Source organism: Durio zibethinus, chromosome 2 (genome assembly GCF_047325235.1).
Source record: "Durio zibethinus cultivar Kanyao isolate XHJ-2024 chromosome 2, ASM4732523v1, whole genome shotgun sequence".
NCBI lineage: Eukaryota > Viridiplantae > Streptophyta > Magnoliopsida > Malvales > Malvaceae > Durio > Durio zibethinus.
In genome coordinates this window covers 2,619,689-2,640,735 of record NC_143163.1, presented here as the reverse complement: position 1 = coordinate 2,640,735, position 21,047 = coordinate 2,619,689, and the positions used below count along the sequence as shown (strand labels likewise).

The 21,047-nt window shown below is 33.1% G+C and overlaps 3 protein-coding genes across 4 annotated transcripts; 2 read left to right on the top strand and 1 right to left on the bottom strand.

The window, feature by feature from the left end:
* Positions 1–3,338: 3,338 nt before the first annotated feature.
* LOC111308230 (glycine-rich protein 2-like) lies at positions 3,339–4,492 on the top strand. Its single transcript, XM_022906544.2, has one exon. The coding sequence runs from the start codon at positions 3,576–3,578 to the stop codon at positions 4,146–4,148; it is 573 nt and encodes a 190-aa protein (XP_022762279.2). The 5' UTR covers positions 3,339–3,575; the 3' UTR covers positions 4,149–4,492.
* Positions 4,493–8,801: 4,309 nt separating this feature from the next.
* On the bottom strand, positions 8,802–12,744 carry LOC111308229 (auxin transporter-like protein 5). 2 transcript variants are annotated; one of them, XM_022906543.2, is made up of 8 exons: positions 12,328–12,744; positions 12,033–12,218; positions 11,799–11,911; positions 11,473–11,656; positions 11,223–11,320; positions 10,386–10,593; positions 9,983–10,240; positions 8,802–9,363 (listed from the first exon to the last, which is right to left on the bottom strand). In XM_022906543.2, exons 1-8 carry the CDS (start codon positions 12,481–12,483, stop codon positions 9,088–9,090), a joined length of 1,479 nt encoding a protein of 492 aa, XP_022762278.2. In that variant the 5' UTR covers positions 12,484–12,744; the 3' UTR covers positions 8,802–9,087. The 2 variants fall into 2 exon arrangements, with proteins under 2 accessions (XP_022762278.2, XP_089601616.1); XM_089745490.1 differs by having other exon boundaries at positions 8,847–9,366; positions 12,328–12,619.
* Positions 12,745–16,809: 4,065 nt separating this feature from the next.
* LOC111308761 (uncharacterized) lies at positions 16,810–19,957 on the top strand. The gene is made up of 4 exons (XM_022907338.2): positions 16,810–16,929; positions 18,473–18,812; positions 18,881–18,953; positions 19,214–19,957. The coding sequence occupies exons 2-4, from the start codon at positions 18,480–18,482 to the stop codon at positions 19,699–19,701; spliced, it is 894 nt and encodes a 297-aa protein (XP_022763073.1). The 5' UTR covers positions 16,810–16,929; positions 18,473–18,479; the 3' UTR covers positions 19,702–19,957.
* The last annotated feature ends 1,090 nt before the right edge of the window (positions 19,958–21,047 follow it).

The following is a 21,047-nucleotide window of genomic DNA, read 5'->3' as shown; positions in this document are numbered from 1 at the left end:
AGCCAAATTTGTAAATCACTTTGCTTTGAATTTGTGCATGAAAAAAAAAAAAAAAGTGTGGCGTGCCGAGCCAATGTTGGATTAATTTTTGACAAACACTAGTCCTTCCTACATTTTCATGTGAGACAAAAATTCATGATGATTACTGGACAACTTTACATATAAATGATAATGAAAGAACTTGGACACCACCATTTCCTCGTGCATATCCAAACAAAGTTCCTGTTTTCTGCTTTTGGAGTTTGGTTTTGATTAGATAGATGAAGCTTGCTTGATGCTTGGTTGCTTGCTTTTCGATAAGTCTAACCGGATAACACATTCGAAGAATTTTCTTCATCACAACTGTTCACGAGTAAGAATTACATTCAAATGACGTAAACCTCTCAGGCTCTGGGTGAGTTTTCTGGCACATGAATTGATGGTTAAGCTGTACATTTTAATAAGGCCCAACTTGGAGTCGAGTCTCAATAAAAAAAAAAAAAAAAAACTTGAAGAAAAAGTGGGTTGGGCAAAAGACTGAAACAGTACGGCAAACACGGTTATAAAACATCTGGGCTTTTTGGGTGCCAATGTCCATGTATGATGTTTCTGAGCCTAAGCTTTGAACTGATCTAGTAATGATTTCGTTCCTGATACAACATCTGGTTACGAATTTCGTTCTATTATGCAACAACCTTTCCTACTGTGAAGGACCTGACTGATTTGGTGGGTTGTGGAAAATGAAACTTTGAATTGGAAAAGTGGAAAAGGAAAGGGGTTGAGCAAGGAAGGAACAAAGGCAGGAGCGAAGGAAGAACAAAAATGCATCCCGACTGCGTTCAGGCTGCGCTGTTGTTGTCCGGATCAATGACATATAGTACGTTATTTTATCACATGATTGATGGAGGAAGAAAAGGAAGTTGCAGTTGAATCAAACTTACCATCAACGGGTGAATGATCGTTATTTCTAACAAAAAAAAACCTATTATTATGAAAAAAATATTGTATTGTATTGTATTTATTTATATATTTATTTTAGCCAATTTTTGTTTTGCTGGTTTGCTATTATAACCGCTAGGGATATATAATTTTGTTTTGGGTTAAGCTTTCTGATGCAGGGGTTCAGGCCAGATTCAAAAGCTTTTAGATAGGCCTAGTCGCCTAGACGTGGGTAGACAGCAGATAGATCTGTAACCTTTTAAATACCGTAAAGTCCCATCAGATTTAAACTCCTAAAGACCAAATAGACTTAAAAATATTTAAACTATTTTATTTGGATCTAATCCTTTAGAATAGTTTAATTTTGATCTTTATACTATAGTGCAGCTGTAACTTACATGAAAGCATTACATGGATATTACCTTGGCAAGTCGGATAGATATTTTTTTACAATAGTTAATGGAAAGGTATAACAAAATTATCAAAATGAACCATTTTGAAGGAATAATCCGTCAAATCCATCAGCTTGTTCTTTTAATTATCCTAAATAAATAAACAAATAAAAAATTTAAAAAAATTGAGGATCCAGATTAAATAATTCATAAGTTAAGTATAAAAGTGGAATCAAAATAAAAAATTAAAAATGTTATTAAATGCACTCCTTTTTTTCACATTTTTTTAATTTTTTATAAATAAAATTATTTAATTATTCTTTTAATAACTTTATAAAATTTTATAATTTTTGAAATTTTATTTTCAGAAAAATTTATGATTTTATGTGAAAAATAATGGATAATTAAATAATTTTACTTATAAAAAATTTAAAACAAAAACTGAGATGTGAAGAGAATAAACTGAATACATTTAGCAATATTCAAAAAAAAAAAAACTGTTTTCCTTTTCCCAATTGTGGGAAAAATGCCTTGAACCTCAGCATTCAAGCTATTAAAAATCAAGTTTGACTTTTTTTTATAAAAGATATCTTTTTTTATTGATTAATAAATTATTTTTATTAAATTTACTTTTTTACCAAATAAATATCAAAAAACATGTAGATTTACCAAGCACTCCTATAATGCATTGCAATGAAAATTTGTAACATAACCAAATATCAAAGTCTTTTGGATATTTTTTAAAATATGAGGGTTAGACAAAATGTTTCAATCACTTTCACTAAAAATTGAATTTTAATAAGATTAATATTTGATCTCCAACAATTATCATTTTTTTTATTTTCTATAAATTTTGACATCTTTGTATCAAAAAATAAAAGATGCTTAGATTAATTAAGTTTAAAATAAGCATATGATAATGAGATTATTAGTTTATAAATAAAAAGAATGGGATAATACTAAAACAAATATCCTAACTTAAAAAAATTTAATTTTGAATTTTTATTCCATTGTAATTGAGGGAGATTTGAGAAAGTTCTGATAGTTTATCATCAAGTTCATCTAAATATGAATATTTATTTATTTCATTATAATTATATCAATTAAATTTAAAAATTAATAAATAATATTTAATTTTCATAATTATTAATAACAATTCCTCCATGTATTTTATCATCCAACTCATCTATATCAAATTCAAATATAAACGTCAACAAATCAAAAAGAATTTACACATCATGAAAGTTAGCATTACAATAAAAAATATAATCTTAATTTTATATAATAAAAATAAAAAAAAAAACTTATTTCAAAATTTTAATTAAGTTTGGGAACTCATTTGAGTTTTACCATAAAAAATAAAAATATAAAGTTTATAATCCTCCCTTATTATTTAAATTTTCCTTACATGTTGTAGAATATTGAAAAAGAAAATCAGAATAGATTTGCTAGGATAATAGAGAATATTTTATCTATAATTTCAATTATAATATTAAAATTATCTAATCATAATAAAATTAAAAAAATAATACATTAAATAGATTTATTATAATAATATGAGTAGTAAATATTTTAATTATCATTAATTAGAGCCATAACAATCATTTAAGTAGTAATTAAATTTAAGGAGTTGTGTAAATGATGGTACAGAAGCAAGTCAAGACCCCATTGAAATGTCCCATCCAACACATGCCTGTCAGTCTCAGACTCAGAGTTTTTACCCCACTCCCAAATTTACCCTTTGACCACCTTTTTTTTTTTTTCTCTTAAAAATTCACAATTTACAAACTCCTTGCAGTCTGCAAAGCAGGAGATAGACGGCATAGTCTTTTCAACAGATTTTTTATTTTTACTGCGGCTCCCATCAAAACAACTTGATCCCTCCTCATTCACATGATCACATCTGTCCTCTCAGGACTCCGGACCCTTTCGTAACTTAAAATAATATTCCCTCCATCATATAATCAGACGCTCCATATTCCACATGATCCAAATCCCCAGCCGTCCGATCCCCTCCTCTGAAACCCCGCCGTCGCCATGATCCCCCCATCGATAAGATCCTCCCCTTAATTTTATTAATTAAACATTTATTATTATTATTATATTTCCAATGCTGACGTGGCAGTCACACCATTTGCGTTGTTCTGACCTGCACTATAAAATTCCCACCTCGCTTTCGTTTCTGCGTCTTTCTTTGTTCTCTTCCTTCGTTCTTAGGCGGGGGGATTTTGGTCAGGGTTTTTAGATCTGGGCTTTGCAGAAAAGATGGGCGAGAGTAGGATGACTGGGAAGGTGAAGTGGTTCAGTGACCAAAAGGGGTTTGGCTTCATAACCCCTGACGAGGGCGGCGAGGATTTGTTTGTTCACCAGTCTTCGATCCGTTCCGAGGGTTTTCGTAGCCTTGCTGATGGTGAAGAGGTCGAGTTCGTTATCGAGTCTTCTGAAGGTCGCACCAAGGCTGTTGATGTTTCTGGCCCCAACGGTAACCCCGTTCGTGGCACCACCAGATCCAGTCGCGGCGGCGGAGGTGGTTATGGTGGTGGTGGGTCCGGGGGTTATGGTGCCGGTGGTTACGGTGGTGGAGGAAGGAGAGGTGGGTATGGTGGTGGCGGTGGTGGCTATAGCGGAGGTGGCAGCGGCGGTTATGGCGGAGGTGGCAGCGGCGGTGGAGGATGTTTTAAGTGTGGAGAGATGGGACATATGGCAAGGGATTGCACACAGGGTGGCGGTGGTGGCGGAGGTAGATATGGTGGAGGCGGCGGTAGCGGCGGAATGGCCTGCTACAACTGTGGAGGCGCTGGGCATTTCGCCAGGGATTGTCCAAATAATGGCCGTTGAGGTGGAGTGGGTGCAATGTGTGTTTTTCACTTTTACCCTAACCGTTCCTTTCTTTTTCCCTTTCGGTACTGTTTCTGTCGGTTTCGTTTTATCAGTATGGTTGGCTGTTATGTTTTCTTTTTTATTTCTGAAGAAGGATTGCTCCTAGTAAGTTTGTTGTCTTTTTTGCTTTTTATTTTAGGTTTTGAATGCTGGGAAATGGTTGTAATGGGCACTTTTGTAGGGTTACAGTGGAGTGGATTTAGAATTGCTAATGGAAAAATATGAAAGGAAACTGATGTTAAAACCCTCACTGTCATCAAGTGTTTATACACATATAATATACCATCTGGTGGTTTTGTGTTTCTCTTTGTATTAACAGTCCTCTTGAAATGATTTTCAGTAGTTTCCTTTTCCTGTATAATTTGGACGTCTTGGTGATGATTTGATATCTCTGTTCGAATATTATATTGCTTTTTTGGGATTTCAATGGTTTTGGAGGGAGAAAAGGAATTGGAGGGAAAGTGGTAGGGGAGAGGGGCTGAGACCTGAAATTGTGTTAATACGGTTATTATTTGTGGCAATAAGTTCCTTGTAAGTGACATTTTTCAGCATGATACCCTTTTTCTCGGGTTTCTTTTGTTTGTTTGTTTTCTTAGACGTGTAGGGACGGAAATTGCAGATGGGGAGGAGCTGTGCTCCCATACTTGTTTTCCTTTATGCTATTTGAAAAGGGTTGGGACACATTTGGTGAATAAAGCACATGAATAATGCAACATAAAGCCATCCAATTATAGGGTGCTTCCTTGCTTTTTTTTAACCAGAAGTGGTCCATTCCATTCCTCTGCTTTGACCCCTTTCTCTGTTTTTGGAGGTTTCAATTAATGGTTAATTCCTGTTTAGTAATGTGTATTTAGTCAGTTTTAATAAAACAGTCTCGTTGAGACAGGCTGGTGGTGTTTAATGCGTGCTTCGAGTGGAAGTGGACCTCTTTGCTCCTTTTAGGAAAAGAACAGGGATGGTTGGAAATTGCCGAGAAAAAGAGAAAATTTCAGCTGCGTAGCTTTCGCTTGGGTGGATGAGCCTGGGGTTTAACCATATTGGTTTTTTGTGTTTCCACTGTCAAAGCCTTGGTTAGATTCATCGTTCAATTTTTTTCCATTTACTGCTGTTTTCCTGTTTTGTAAATTACTCTTACCTCTACCAAGAGTCTTGGGTTTTGAAGTCGAAATTTCATTGTTTAACTAATGAGATGAGATTTTCCTTGGGAACGACTTCCAATACTCAATTAAAAGGATCCCATTCCCAGTTCACACCCCTATTAAAGAATGACCTAAAAGAAGTTGGGAATGATGAAAAGGTTTGGGAGTTCCTTGGAATGAAAACTTATTATTAATCTTCTTAGCCTGAACATACATTTTAGTTGGATGTTGAGAAGGGAGTCGGCGCTATTTGTTCGACTTCAACCTAGTTTTGGTTGGAGGATTGGGGTTTGGGTTGGCTTTGAACCATCTCAATCCAAAAATCCTCCTTATAGATTCGTACTACGAGCCGAGTATAACGACGCCAATTGGACTAGGATGGTGATTGATATTTTTACAAAAATGGGGGGCCTAATTTAGCCTTACTGAATCTGATTTCCAAAACGCTGACGCCTATGACTGACGCCTGCTTAGAGCCCTGTTTAAGGATGCATTGCATTTTCTTTCATTTTAGAATTGAGAGTGGTGGCCCATTGGCTGTTGGGACACAACAATGACCTTTATTACATTTTAAGAATGGTGCCCATCACGAATCTACAATATGGACAAGAAACACTCCGATTGAACACCAACCAAAATATGGACAAGAAATTCTTAATTGCAATCCAAGTGTAGGAAAAAATATATCCAAACTGGAAAAAAGAAAATGAAGAGTGTTGCACATGAAGTTCAAAACATGACGAGTAACGAGTCAATCAAAATTGATGATATGATTTGTTGATAAAATATTAAACTCTTAATTTTAAGAATAAAAGAAATTTTCCTAATGGCTAATATTCATGCATGTAACTAAACTTTGCCTTGGTATTATATTATCAATCATTCTTTTACCAATTACCAAGAAAAACAACAATCAATCACTCAAAAAATTCAAGCTATTAGAAAAACTATAAATTTACAATCAGTGCCAGCTTATTTTCAATTATTTGAATGCCGGTGTGAAATGGGTTCCCAAGAATTGAGGTTAACTAGCAGATTGGGCTCAAATTTCTGTTTTCTGGTGGTTTTATTCTCCATGGTGGACCATCTCGATAGGGGCAAGGTTTTTTAGCGGAGAAAGGTCGAGATTGGACTCTTATCCTTCATTTGAAACTTGTATCAATCACACATATTTCTGGCCTTTATGCAAGTACTACTTTTCAAATTTACCCAAAGCCCAAATCTTAGTTATTTTGAGGAATTTTCAATTTCTAATATTAGAAATTTAAAATATATCTGAATATTAGATTAAACTTTAAACTCATATTACATATTCCTCGAATAGACTTTGATATTGGGAATGGTAGAGGAATCTTAAACTTAATTTGGACTTTCTTTTTCTTTATAAATGTAGAGTATACTAATAATTGTTGATAATTGATATTATATATATATATATGTTTTTCTACTATAGGAATAGCAATTCTTTTGTATTTTGTTTAAAATACTACTTTTTCCAAATAAATAAGAATAAAAGAACAAATAATTAACATTTATTTATGATATTAAAACTGTAAATATTAAATCTAGCATTGGGTTTTTTTTTACTTGTTAGAGATGAAATTTTGATTATTAGAATTAAAGATTTCAATTTTATTTATATCCAATGAAAAATCTAATTTTAATCCGAATAAAGATGAAAATAAGTATGATTTTAATTTTTATAGGATATGAGGATATAGACAAAAAATATAGCACTCGCTTCGTACTTTACATATATATATATATATTTATATATTTAATAAATAATTTTTTTATTAAATAATATAAATTATTTTTATAAAATTAATTAGAATTACTATATTTTTATTTAAATATATATATCAATATATATCTATAAAAATTACATAAATATACAACATAAAAAAATAACAAAAATAAATTTTAGTTTTTTTTTTGTTTAAGTTATGACTCTTTAAATAGCAACGAGAATAAAAATAAAAATATGTTTAAAATATTTATTGGATATGAGTACGAAAATATATAGAATATAAAAATTTGAGAATGAAGATGAAAAATACTTTACATGCCCCAATCCTACCTATTAATATCCCTAATTAGAATTAAGAATCTAATAATATACCAACATATCGTATAATTGATTGCAAAATCTAGCACGGTTAAATTTTCATCCCTTGAACAAATCGGAGGCAATGAAAAAGAAAAATAAAGAAAAATTTTATAGCTGCAGGAAACAGGTAGAGCATTGTCTCGGAGCTTTATATCATTTGTCTCGTTGTCTAACGAATAAAGATAAAGACTTACACTGAAAAGCCTTGAGCCTTTATTTTTTATCTAGGGCCGCATGCTCTTGCAAAGGGAATATAGTCTCTTTCTCTTGTAAAAGGAAGCTTTGACAACTTTGTTACTACTGCAACATTTTAGCTTTTTCATGGCTGCAAGATTATTAAGATTCCCACAGTAGTATTGCAGTGCTGTATCCATGTCTTACCAGCTTTATCGCCCAACATTCAAGCAACATCACCAATACCCCTTACGTCATTTTTACCTTCTTCTTTAATCATTAGGGCATGCCTGGTAAAGCCTTTTCATGATATATCATCACTTCATTTCTTATCATAATGGATAACATAGATGGAAAAAGAAAAGAAAAAAAGAATGAAAGATGCTTTCAAGTTTCAACTATTCTTTTCCCCTTTGCTGCATGAAACTGCTTTGTTGCTTGAATTATCCTTTTCAAGGTCCAACCACCAACGTCCTAGATATGAGAGATGAAGGTGGGAATCAAAAATCAAATTTCATCATAAATTTGATTCTATGGCATGCTATTAATCTCCTTCAGTTCTAGCAAAGGGTTTAAGGTTGTTGTTTACTGTTATAGCTGTCGAATTGCATGACAGATTGATTAAACATTTGTCTAGATGGCGAATTGCAAAGAACCATTTTTTGTTTCTGTTCTGTGAATCGTTTGTGGATGTTTGCTACAACTTCCTTGTCCTCAATACAGGATATACATGCTTGATACAAGCAAAGATTTCAGTACTTCATAATAGACATCCCAATTTGAAGGCTTTCAGACCCATAATTTTTTTCCTAATGAAAATTATTTGACTAAGCCTTTGAACAGAGAAAAGTATAGAGTGGAAAAATAAAAGGGACAATTCACTGCCAATTTTCTTTGCAGCAGAATCTTATAGATCTAATCTTTATTAGAAGGTTTTGGACTTCATATTCTGTCACCTTATAGTAAAGTAGATTCCACTCTTATTTTTTGTTTAACGTCTCGTGTGCTTTCCACTAGATCTGCCAAATTTGTGCTTTAGTCTTCACTTCTTTCCAAGGGTTGAGAATATCCAAAATCAGGATTCAAATATGTACATACAAACTACAAACTTGGAAGTTGAGGCATTGAACCCATAAAGCAATGGAATGCTTGACATTATTGCAAAGGGCGGGGGAAAGAGAACAACTCTTATACTCATCATGAGAAAGTGAACCATAGCTAAAAGTAGAGATCTTCAATTTTGGATACAAACTTTGTTGCCTTTTTTTTTTTTTTTTTTTGTTCTCTTGCAAATGCATTACAGACTCTCTAAGGTGACATTAACTGATTTATGAACTTCCATTGAACTCCAACTTTTATCTTCTCTGTCTACAGCAAGTAACAAAGATGATCAAAGTGTGCAAATGACACGATGACATATTCATGGTTGCAATTTTAGTTAAGCCATGAGGGGAACCCCTTGGAGTTGAGCAAATCAAGGGCTGCGAGTGTGATTGAAGGGATGGTGTAGAGGAGCAGCTGCGGTTGCGTTGAGGCCGTGGTATGGAGGTGAAGTGGGCAGTGCTGGTGGTGGGCATTGGTAACATTTCGTGAAGAGCCCAAATGTGTCAACCTGGTGTATGAAATTAGTCATGCTCGCCCATCCACCAAATCCAAATCCAACAATCAGGACCCACACCACAATAAACACGTTGATCGTATATGTCCCCACCCATCTTCCAAAGTACTTCGGTGGTTGCTCCACTGCATTCTGCTTCACAGCCGTTAATCAAATATCACATGTTAAATAATCATACATGAATCAATAAATTTAACGGTCAATATCAGCCCAAATCTCATGTTTGAACATGGGTTTTTTGTTTTTTGTGTAAATCAAAGATAAAACGTATCAAGAAAAGACAAGTTTTCTGTAGTACCCCCAGATATGGGGAATCAGGTACGAACATGAATACATTGTGATTAACAGTCGCAGCACGAATCTCGTGCCTTTTGCAACAATATTTACTGCCTTTTTTCATGAAATTTGCAAAGGCAAATAATATTACTAACTCACAATTATCAAAAAGATGTCCAAAAATGTTCAGTGTTAAATCTAGAAGATTATCAGTTCAGGAGAAAGACCCGGGACTGGTCTGCTAGACTGTGACCACACGTTACCACCCTGTTTTTCATATTCGAATTAATCAACACTTGCTCATGACATCAATTTTCAATTCTCTCACTTCTTCAGTCAAACGTTTGACTCTGACATATAGTAAAATTTTCTCAGATATCTTACATTGCCTTTTCTTACTTTAATTAGCTAATCTTTGAGGTTTGTTTATTTTCCAGTTGATCGTTTTTCAGGATGATGGAGTGGAGTGTAATACCTCTCGGGCAGTGGCTGATCTGAAGGTGAAAATGTGGGCTAGTGCAGGAATGATGTAGACAGTAAAGCTAACAAGGAGCGATCCAACGGTTGAGTTGATGGGTCCAAAGAATGGGAAAATAATAGCCAAAAACCAAATGGGAATGACCACTGGCAATCTTGCAGCTGCTCTCTTGCACAGGCTCTTGCACTCATGCATCCCAATTGCTTTCTCCCATACAAAATATAGTGGCGTGCATGCAAATCCAAATGTTATGAACTGCACATTACCCACCAAAAAAATCATCATAAAAGTGACCATTTCTTAGTATATATGATAATATTGATGTTATGGATGGATGTACCAAAAATGAATATTGTTATGTATGGATGGATGGATCTAGTAATGGAATTCATAAACATGCCTGGTGGATGAGCATTAAAATGACAGCCATGTCTCTGAAGGGAGTTCTTGGGAGAAGAGAGAAGGCATTTGAGTGATTGAGAAGCATGTCTCCAAATGCCCAATAAACAGCCGCAGCCGAGGGAAGTGTCAGAGTCAGCACATACAGTGTGGCTATCAGGTATATAGCCTTGAACTTCTGGGGCTTCCACATAGCGTGCATGATCTCCCTGCATGTCCCCCACCACTGACAAAGTTAATTCTTAATTAATTAGCAATTAATTCATGCTACTACTAGTATTTATTAAGCATGCATCATTTCTTAGGTGCTAGTCTTGGTATCAGGGATTCAGGGCCTGGAAAAGGTCTGCTCTAGGATGATTAATTTTGGGTTTATGGCCTTAAGCCACTGCTTTCAGCTCCATGAACTTTACGGGCTTTTTCTGTCTGTGGGGTGTGTTGAATTCACTGAAAAAAGCTGGACCCCATCTTGGCCTCTTCTCGTGATAAAAGTGAAACTACAGGGAAAAAGATCATTGGCTTTCTACATTGAAAAGGAATAATAGGGTTTCCAAGAAGAAAGCAACTTTTAGCCTTCCACGCCTACAAAGGGCAATTTAGGATATGGATTGGTCATTAGATCATTAGATCTCCAATGGTCAGATCATGTCTAAAGAACTGAAGCTCTGGTCATTTTCAGAACGACTTTTATGCATTTATAATTCTCAACAGCTGTTAAGATAATGAATTAAAACAAGGCACAAAACATTAATTATACAATTTATTGACTTGTAACAACTTAAGCAGATTTGTAGATAACGTAAAAGACACGGATTCTAAAATATAAATTTTGTCTTACACAGTAACAGCATGTCCCCCAAATGTATAGAGAATGTTTGTGGCCCCAGTAAAATATAGCACCAGCTTGGTCGGACCAGAATGTCTAACTCCCTCAACCTAAATTTAAATCAATAAAATTCCATATTAATAATGACAATTATTACGTTTAATTTCATTGATTATACATTATGCTAATAAAATAACCTATCAATTTGCAATTGTCATTCTTGACAAGAAATGGGACAACCTGGTTTCCTTTGACCGATTACCTGGCCATGGAGGAGTGAGGCAATGGTGAGATACCATGCAGTGTAGGTGGTCATTACAAGGCCAAGAAAGGACCAGATTCTGTAATTGTGAAATGAAGGAATAAAGACTGTGGTGGCACAACAAGCCCCAAAGATGTAAGTCCAAGTCCTCTTGTCCAGATTATCATTTATGTAATATATGTTGCTGCAACATCAAAACAATAGATACCCAACAGTAAGGAATTGATTGTCAGGTTCCCTGGTGTGATTCCTACTTATTCATTTGGACACAACAATTTTAAAATATGGACACAGATAAAAGCAAAGAGTCAGAGATGAGTAGGTACCTTGCACAAGCTATGAGTTGAATGACAGATCCAAACAGAAGAAAAGTGCAGTTAAATGCCAAACCCACGTTCCTCCAGTGTTTTCCAAGGAGCCCATCAAGAACTTCAAACCACTATACAATTAAAAAAAAAAAAACGAAGGATAGAAAGTTAAGATTTTGATATTAAAAATTGCTTTTCACTATCATTTTTCTTCTATTTGAAGTTGTTTTGTATAGACTATAGAGTTGAAACCTGAATGACATGGTTCCTGAAATCAACTTTTTCTCTTTCTTTTCTTGTTCTATATTCTACATAGAGTATGCTAATGAGGTAAGCAGTCCAACTACCCATCAAACCATAAAACAGCTGAAAGAGAATGCCAGAGAGCATCCCCAACTGGGAAAATGAGTATGGCAATGTAAGCAACACTTGAGCCACCTGAAAAAATGAAAACCCAAGAAACCACAAATTTTAGTCTCTATCAGTAGTGCAAAAACACTGTCTCATAGCTAACTTCAGAGCGGAAAACCAAAGATATGACAAAAACCTGATTAGAAGCACAGCTAAACCAAGCATCATAAACAGAACCACCATGCCAAAAGAGGTTAGAAATCCTGCTTTTCATTCCCTTAGGCCTCCCTTCAGTTTCCATCTCCGCATAATTCGCAACAATCACAGTCTCCACCTCCTTATCAGTTGCCATGATCTCTTCCTTCCTCTCACTTCCTCACAGTCTTCAGCTCTGTTTTATCCACTAAATCCTCACTGTCTTTCCTCTAATGACAAACTGGGTAGTATTGTTTCAGTGCAAAGAACAGGATTGTTAGATAACAGAAGTGAAGTTGATGAAGCAAAGAGTATAGACATAGAGGTCATATATATACACGAGACATGAAGGGGGATTCCCAAAGAGTGGGAAAATGGCTGTGTTTGAAAGGTATTTTAGAGAGGGGTTTTGGGAAGCGAGTGAAGTCCACTTTTTACTTTTAGAGCTTAAATGTAATCTTTCTTTTTGTGGTCTTTAACGAAATCCTCTGGTTTTTGAGCCCTTTCTTGTAATTAAAAATTTTGTTTTTTAGTTCATTGTTAAATGAGTTTAATCTTACTTTATTAACCAAAAAATGAATTCATAAGCGAGCATGAGTGGCTTCTACGCACGAGCGGGTCTCCCCGCTTCCCCAGCTTATTATTACATTTGTCTCTATGCCTAATCTAACCTTCATTTTTCATCATAACGCTTAACATACCATTTTACTGTTAATTAAACTGATCAAGTTACATGTGTAAAAAATTTAAAATATGTTTCATCAAGATCGATACATGTATTTGCTTTATATACAAAAACAAATAATGTCAAAATAATAACTCCACACAATTTAACATTGATTTGATAAAACCTTTATTTTGGTGAGGATTTTATTAAAGATAACAACAAGAGAGATTGGGTCAAGAAAATTGAACGGATTTTTTTGTTTCGAATCAGATTTAATTTTATACACTAAATATATATATTTAATTTAATTTAATTTTAAAATATTATTTTTTTATATTCAATTCGATCTGTATATATATATATATATAATTGTAACTTTTTCAATTTGAAATTAATAAATATTATTTTTAACATAAAATGTTATTTTTATATAAATCTTATTTTTTAAATATAAATATAAAATTAAATAAATAATAAAAAAATATTTTTATATAAAAATTTTAATTCAACTCGAAATATAATTTTTTTCTTTTAAATTCAATGTTATAAAATCAGATCGAATCAAAATATGACAGATTCAGGTTGCATTGCCAACTTTAGATTTTATTCTTCCCAAAGTGAAACTTTGATAAAGATAAAAATGTCATTGCAACTTGAAGGTCTCATTTTAGAAAGTTGAAGTATGCAAATTTTAATTAGTAGGCTTGAATTAGTATTTATTTTCTTTAAATTATGAAGAGAAATTATGTTTTGACGACTAGAAGTAGAAGCGAACTCTACAATATATCAATAAATCTTTAGGTATAATATGAGTTTCAATTGCTTTTAACAGAAACAAGTAGTACAAGATTTAGTCCTCAAATTTTATAATGTTTTTTAATTGAATATGAACCATTTGTAAAGGGTTATGATAATAAAAAAAAAATTAAAAAAAAGCCATTTATGGGTTAAAATGTTAGAAGAACAAGGCACATCGGGGGGGAGTTAAAATTAAAATTTTAAAATAAAAAAGGTAAAGTATAAATATAAGCATAAGCAAGGGAAGGAGTGAAGGGAAATTATAACGAAGTAGACCGCATGATTGCAGGCAAACGGGCGTGGTCGCTTTACAAGAAGAAGAAAGGTGCTTTTATCACATGGCCAATGGCTTTGTGGACTCGAGAATCCATCTTCTTCCCCACATCCTAAAACCCAAACCCCAAAATTCCTTCTTCACATGGAGTTTACTCAATATATAGATGTTATTGGCATATTTGCTTTGAAATATCCTTGATGGTTTTTCGACTATAAAAATATTTGAAACAGAATAAAGAGTCAGCTTGGAGAAAAGGGTCTAAGTAAATGGGTTGCAAATGATAATAACCAAGTGTGCCAATTGCCATTATACCTACAAAATATATCAAACTTCAAGGTGTCAGAAAAAAAAAAAAAAAGGACTATAAGGTAAAGATCAACAATATTGAATTTTCCCTTTGCAATTTACTCTTTAGTCTTTACATTAATCTTTATTCTTTAACCATTTTCTCATGGCCCTGGTTTTCCTGTTTCTGAATTCGAGCAACTAACTCTGAAGATTATTGATTATCTCTCAAGCTATGATGATAAAACCCATCAAACTTGTGTTGATATCATTAAGTAAAAGCATGAGTTTCCAGGTCTTTAAATAACCCAAAAAGGAAAAAAAAAAAAAAAAAAAAAGCTTTTTGTTTTGGTGCAGTGCAACATATTCATGGGGCCTGTTGGGCAGCACAGCCATTCCTGATAGATCATGCTTTGCAGCCACTGGGACCGGACCAGAAACATTCCCTCTGGAACCCCTGTCTCCTTGACCATCTATACTGCACTACATAGCACCAAATTGCTGCCTGCTAACTTGTTCTTTTATCATAATCTTTGCCCTTCATCAAATTTGTATCAGGTCTTTATGTTTTAAAAAATTTTTACATTAACAATTTAGAAGAATGAAAGGTTTCTATTCATCTCTCTGATTTCAATGTGAAGTGAACTAGCTGTTGACAGAAGGTTTTGATGAGTTCATCACTGCGTTTGCTGCGAGTATTTGAAACCAAATTTCAATGGATAGTGACACTTGTTAACAACATCATTTCAAAATACCAATATTATGTGGTAAAGATGAAACACAGTATTTTTTTTTTCTCAACTAACTTCTCGTAATCATTGGAGTTAAATTCAGGTAGTGATTCAATTATTAAATTGATGATTTTGATCAGAAATTTGGATGGTGAAAGGGGAAAGTGCTTAATTCATTGAAAATAGTACTAATAATATAAAATGTTGATGAGAGTCGACAGGGCATGCTAATTGTGCTAAATTTTGTCTTTCGGATGCTGTATAAACAAGTTATTAGAACTTGGGCAATAAGACAAAAGGTAAAATCATTTCATTTCTTTTGTGATAATTTTGATTAACAAAAAAGGAATAGAGATCTTCCAAAAATGTTAATTTCATGTCAACCTGATTATGAACACAGAGACAAAAAAACATTAATAATGCAACATGGAATTTAATTTCAGCACGCCAGGGCTATAGCAGAGAAGATTGAAATTGAATGCAAAACTTTAATAAGATGATCAATAATTTTAATTTCATAAGTCAAACTATGATGATCAATAATTTTCCCTCAAATTATTGTTGGAATTAATTTGGGATGCATGAAAAATTGAATTGAATTCAACTAAACGGGTTTTTTTTTTTTTTTTAAAATCATAATCATATAAAAAATAACAAATGTTAAATTTTGATTTTAAAATTTATTGAATATTGTCTTTTAAAAATAATTATATAAACTAATTAAATTAATATATGGGTTCCACTTTGTTTTCTCTTTGCAATATAAAAATAAAATAAAATTCATGATGGCTGTTCATCAATTATGTCACTGTTAATATATATTTTGCTCTTTTTAATGATGCGAAAGCCAAATCAAGACAAGGCATCTTGCTTTTAAAGAACAACATTCAACATGTCATTAACAAGACAAATTTTATACCAAATTTAGTGAAAGATTTGGTTAATACTTATAATGTTTTTTACTTTTAATCATGATTTTTCTTCAGTAATGATTAAGGCTCCCAACTGAGTCAAACTTTAGCCATTTCCTTCTTCTTTTCTTCATAATGGAACTTTGCTTTTGGAAACCTGCATTGACTTGGTATATAGCAAAACTGATTCAATTTGTGGTCAACCTCATTAAGAGAAAATTTGGGTTTCAGTCTCACCCTTTATGTTCCAAAAGAAGTTATAATTGGCTTGAAGCCACCCATTTATCAACAAAACAGAATGATGTTTGCTTTTCTTTGGTGGACTCCATTTTGGAAGCAAATTCTAGGACTGAAAGAATCCTATACTTCAGATAACTTGTCATTTCACTTTTTTTTTTTTCCTGGGTTACAACGCAACTAAAGCTGCATTTTTTGGGTCCATTTCAAAGCACAAGAAAGCATTTCAATATGTTATTTTTTATGTTTATTGGCATTTGAATTGACTCTATGTGCTGCAAGACTAGTGCTTATTGCCTATACATTATAATAGAAAAAGGTGTGCATTAAAATCTGGTAGAAAAATCTCTCGCTAAAAGTAAGGCCCATGTTTTTCCAAGCGGGAATTATGGAGGCCCAAATTTGATTGTGCAACAAAGACCATAAAGTTGGGAACATACGTCAAACATTTGAACGGCTAAGATCAGCTGATTAACACTACCGAATAAACCGCAATATCTGACGTGGCTACAGGTGATTCAGTCAGGAGGCTTGTTTACCATTTATAACTTTTGTCCCGCGCTACATTTTGTTCAGGAACAACTGGTTTCTTCTTGTCTTTCCACTTTCCATTTCAGCAATTCTTTGTCTTAAGTTCTCAAATCCTAACATGGGAATATAAGTCACTGTCACTGAGCGGTTTGAACTTTGAGCAAAGGTACTGTAAAAAGAAACCGACCATATGTTCTCTGTTAGTTTGCTGAGAAAACGTGTGCTTTTTTTTTCTTTTTGCATGGAAAATTTCTTAATTCTTGTTTCTGGTTTTCATATTACCCTTCTGATAGCCAACTGGTATAAAGATTTGTGAAATTTTATTAGCATTTTTGGTTGTATTGTTTCTCTTATCTAAGTTTGGTTAGGTACTTAAGTAGATTTCATTGATGGCTGAATTTGTCTTTGATGATGGGAACTGGGAAACAGACAAACTCTCAGTCTCTCACAAGATCTTATTTTTGAAGAATTTTCAAACATTTGAGCAACTGGCGGCCGATGGGAAAATATTAGAATTTAAGTTAAGATATTGGTCGTATATGATAAATTAATCTTCGATTCATGCTTCTTCACTGCGTTGTCTGTCGTAGAAAGTATGATACTGATGAACCTCATAATTATTCAAGTCGAACAGGGTTTAATTTGGATGACCCCGAAGTTGGCACTTTGTTTTCAAGTTTGTTGCTATCTTTGTCTACACTAATTTTAACATTTGAAATATACACATAACAAATTTTTTTGGGTACAAATAGGACACAGCTTGGGATAGGAGAAGGGGATGTAGGTGCTGAGCAGCTGCATGAATTAAATGAGCTAAGTTCCGGGTTATATATAACACATCTTTATATCAAGTGGGGATCATTTGGGTAATAATGAATCCATTTTCTGCATTTAACATGGAAGCTTGGTGTGTATGGTTACTCCCTTGAAAAATGAATTCATTTTCTATATTTAACATGGGATTTTTGGAATCAATTGTATTTGTCAGCTCATTCTTCTTCATACTTTTTCAAAGCAATGATAGTTACTATTTCAATTGATGGCATATATTATAAGTTCTGTTTGGTGAATACTGTGGAACCTCATCATGCATTACCAACTTCTTGTTAACGACTTTAAAAACAAAATCTTCTTGAATGTTTGTGTTGTGTTTGGATAAAGAACTAGTTCACAATGGTAGGGCACTCTAATGCACCTATTTCAAAACTGTGAATCCACTGCATGAAGTACATTCAAAGAAAATAAGCTGAACCCGACTATCACATTAGTCTGAATCTAAAACAAGGAATATCATATGAGAGAAACCTTTAGCCATTGGTGATAACTGCAAATGTTGCAGCTGATAAACCTTATAGACAAGATGACCATCTCTCTCTCTCTCCCTTTTTGGTGATTATAGATTTTTTTTTTTTGTAGTGATTATAGATTATTCTTTTTTCATGTGGGATCTCTACAACATTTCAACAATCCATCTTTGACGTGTGAATGAAATTTTGTTTTTTTTTTTTGTGAAATTTTGATAAACTTTTAAACTCCTTCCGAAGGAGACTTGATTCAACAAAACCAATTTTTGATTAGAAACATAACTCAGTATAACAGCTTAGTTCTGTGGATCTATTGTATTTATGCTAGTGTTTCATTTTTTTTTTTTTCAAAATTTGGTTAAAGAAATTTTTATTATCTTGACTAACACCCCTGTTAGCAAACAGAGTCCAGATGTCTGCCACACAGGAGGGAGTGCTAGGTAGGGCCAAAGCAGAATGGACTCCATCTCGTGATGCATATCTGGTGGAGCTTTTAATTGAGCAGCACAATTGTGGACGAACAGCCTATAATGAATTTAAGAATGAAGTGATTAGGTCTGTTACACGTGATTTTAACAAGAAGTTTGGCATGAATTTAGAAGAAAACCAAATAAAAAACCGCTACAATGTGATGAAGAAAGATTATGGTGTTGTTAAAACCCTGCTTGGCCATAATGGATTTGACTGGGATGAAACTCGGCAAATGGTTGTAGCTGATGATAAAGTTTGGGACAATTATATTGTGGTATGTAACATCTTTTGAAAATTATCTTGAATTTAGTAAGGGAATCTTATACTAATTCATTTTTATAGGTACGGAGTGAAGCTAGACCTTTCCGACGCAAGAGCTTTCCCCTTTATAAACAAATGTCAATCATATTTGAAGGTAAAATTACTTGATGAGAATAGAATACTTTTTTGGTGATACTTGCTTTCTCATAAATGAATAAAGTATTGTTTGGTCTTATCACATAATAGAGAATTTGCATTTTGGTTAAAAGCATGAAACTTGCTGACACTATTGTTGTATTTGAATTTTGCGAATGTGGTGTGCACCAGCCCACTTACTTTGCGTAAGTGGTGTATGAAAGTGACTGTCTACAAAGATCAATATTCCTTTTTTTTTTTTTTTGGTATCTGTTGTAGGAGAAAGAACTACTGGCAAATGTATTCCAAACGGGGTTCCTGTGATAACTGAAGAGGGTAATAGCAACACAGAAACAGTCCGATCCTCAGATCCAACTAACGTACATACACAGGTAGTTGAGGGTACCCTTGATTCTGATTCAATAATTCGTATATGTGACAAACAACCAAAGAAAAGAAAGTCTGTTGCTCCAAGAGCTTCAGCTCATAAGAAAAGGGCATGCTATGATGCTGGTGAGACAATAGAGAATGCCATATATGAGATGTTTTCAGCAGTCAAGTGCAAAGCTTTACAAAAAGATGCATCAAATGAAAGAACATTGTATCAGAAGTGCCTGCAGGAGTTGCAGCAATTAGAAGAATTGAATGATGCTGAATTTACAAAGTCTGTTAATGTTCTCAAAGATGATAAAAATGCAATTGCATTCATGACAATTAAAGGGCCTCGACGTTTGATTTGGTTGAGGTCTCTATGGCAAGCATCCTGACCCTGAAACTGAAATGCGTTAAGAAGTTAGCTTACTTTCATACGCGAGTGTTACAATTTTTTTTACCTGCAGATGCCCTTCTGTTTTTGAGTACATTAATTCATATGCAAGACATGTTTGCTTATGATTCAAGAGACCACTTTACCTTTTCTATTTCTACTTATCATAACTCACTGGTATGTCAACATTAACTGTTTGGCAATCTTTTTGTTTCACATGCATCATTAAGTACAGAAATATAATGTATGCGCTTGTCACTTTGGTCTTTTCCGACACATAAATATCGTCATTGCTAGATGAACATGTGAAACAATTTCTACTTATGGATCTCCATTTTCAGCTTTCACTTACAGAGATCTCTAGCATATATGTATGCTTAAGCTTTAAGTAATTAAACCCAAGATTTTAGCCTTTACGTGCAACTTCAGGCAGGATATAGGGATCTGTAGACATATTCAATCTCTTTCTCTATTTACATTCATGCCAAATTGCCAATTCTGAAGTGTGACAAATGAATGGGTAAAAAAGAAAGAAGAATTTTTATCTGATGATTTCGTTTGGATACTGTGCAGCAATTGAGGATATTATTCGTTTGATTCAATCAATTAGAAAGCAAGATTCTTGGCATTTCACTCCGAATCAGTAATCACCATCTTTGCTTCTAATCAGCCATTCCAAAATTACCATATGTCACATCCATTCTTTGGTAAATCAGGGTACTAAAATCTTACCATCCAAGGTTTGTCAAATACTTATTTAGAAAAAGACATCAACCAGATTATATCAAAGCTTTAAAATATAAAAGAATTAGTTTTACGAGTTAATGTATTTAAAAAAATTTTAATATAATTTCTGAATTTAAAAAATAATTTAATGTAATACTTAAATTATGAATATATTAAAAAAATTATAAATATATCAAATAATTTTTTATATATTAATTAATGTGATATTTAAGAAATTATTTATTTATCTCGTATATCATTTGAAATTAAATAAGTTTAATAGAAAATATTACATTGATTACAAATTCAAAATTTAAATATTATATTAAATATTTTAAAATTTTAAATATCATATTAAATATTTTATTATAATTTAGAGACTTATCATAATATTTTTATTTATATGAAAAAAAAGAAACAAGGAAATAAAAAGAATTTTAACCAATGTAACGATATGACTAGTTTTAGTTATAAAGGAAAAGAACAAGGGCAATTCTAATTCGGATATTAAATTAAAATTTTTTATAAATTTGAATATAATATTAAATATTTTATTATAATTTAGGAGGAATGGTAACATTTAACCCTGGTTTAAATATTTTATTATAATTTAAGAGGAAT

What these genes read in the sequence shown, in the direction of transcription:
- LOC111308230 (XM_022906544.2), top strand. Translation starts at nt 3,576, where the DNA reads ATGGGCGAGAGTAGGATGACTGGGAAGGTGAAGTGGTTCAGTGACCAA.
- LOC111308229 (XM_089745490.1), bottom strand. Translation starts at nt 12,483, where the DNA reads ATGGCAACTGATAAGGAGGTGGAGACTGTGATTGTTGCGAATTATGCG. An exon ending in GGGGGACATGCTGTTACTGT is followed by an intron (nt 10,594 to 11,222) that starts GTAAGACAAAAT and finishes GGGGACATGCAG; the next exon opens with GGAGATCATGCACGCTATGT. An exon ending in GATCAGCCACTGCCCGAGAG is followed by an intron (nt 9,367 to 9,982) that starts GTATTACACTCC and finishes ACGGCTGTGAAG; the next exon opens with CAGAATGCAGTGGAGCAACC.
- LOC111308761 (XM_022907338.2), top strand. Translation starts at nt 18,480, where the DNA reads ATGTCTGCCACACAGGAGGGAGTGCTAGGTAGGGCCAAAGCAGAATGG. An exon ending in TTTGGGACAATTATATTGTG is followed by an intron (nt 18,813 to 18,880) that starts GTATGTAACATC and finishes TCATTTTTATAG; the next exon opens with GTACGGAGTGAAGCTAGACC. An exon ending in AATGTCAATCATATTTGAAG is followed by an intron (nt 18,954 to 19,213) that starts GTAAAATTACTT and finishes TATCTGTTGTAG; the next exon opens with GAGAAAGAACTACTGGCAAA.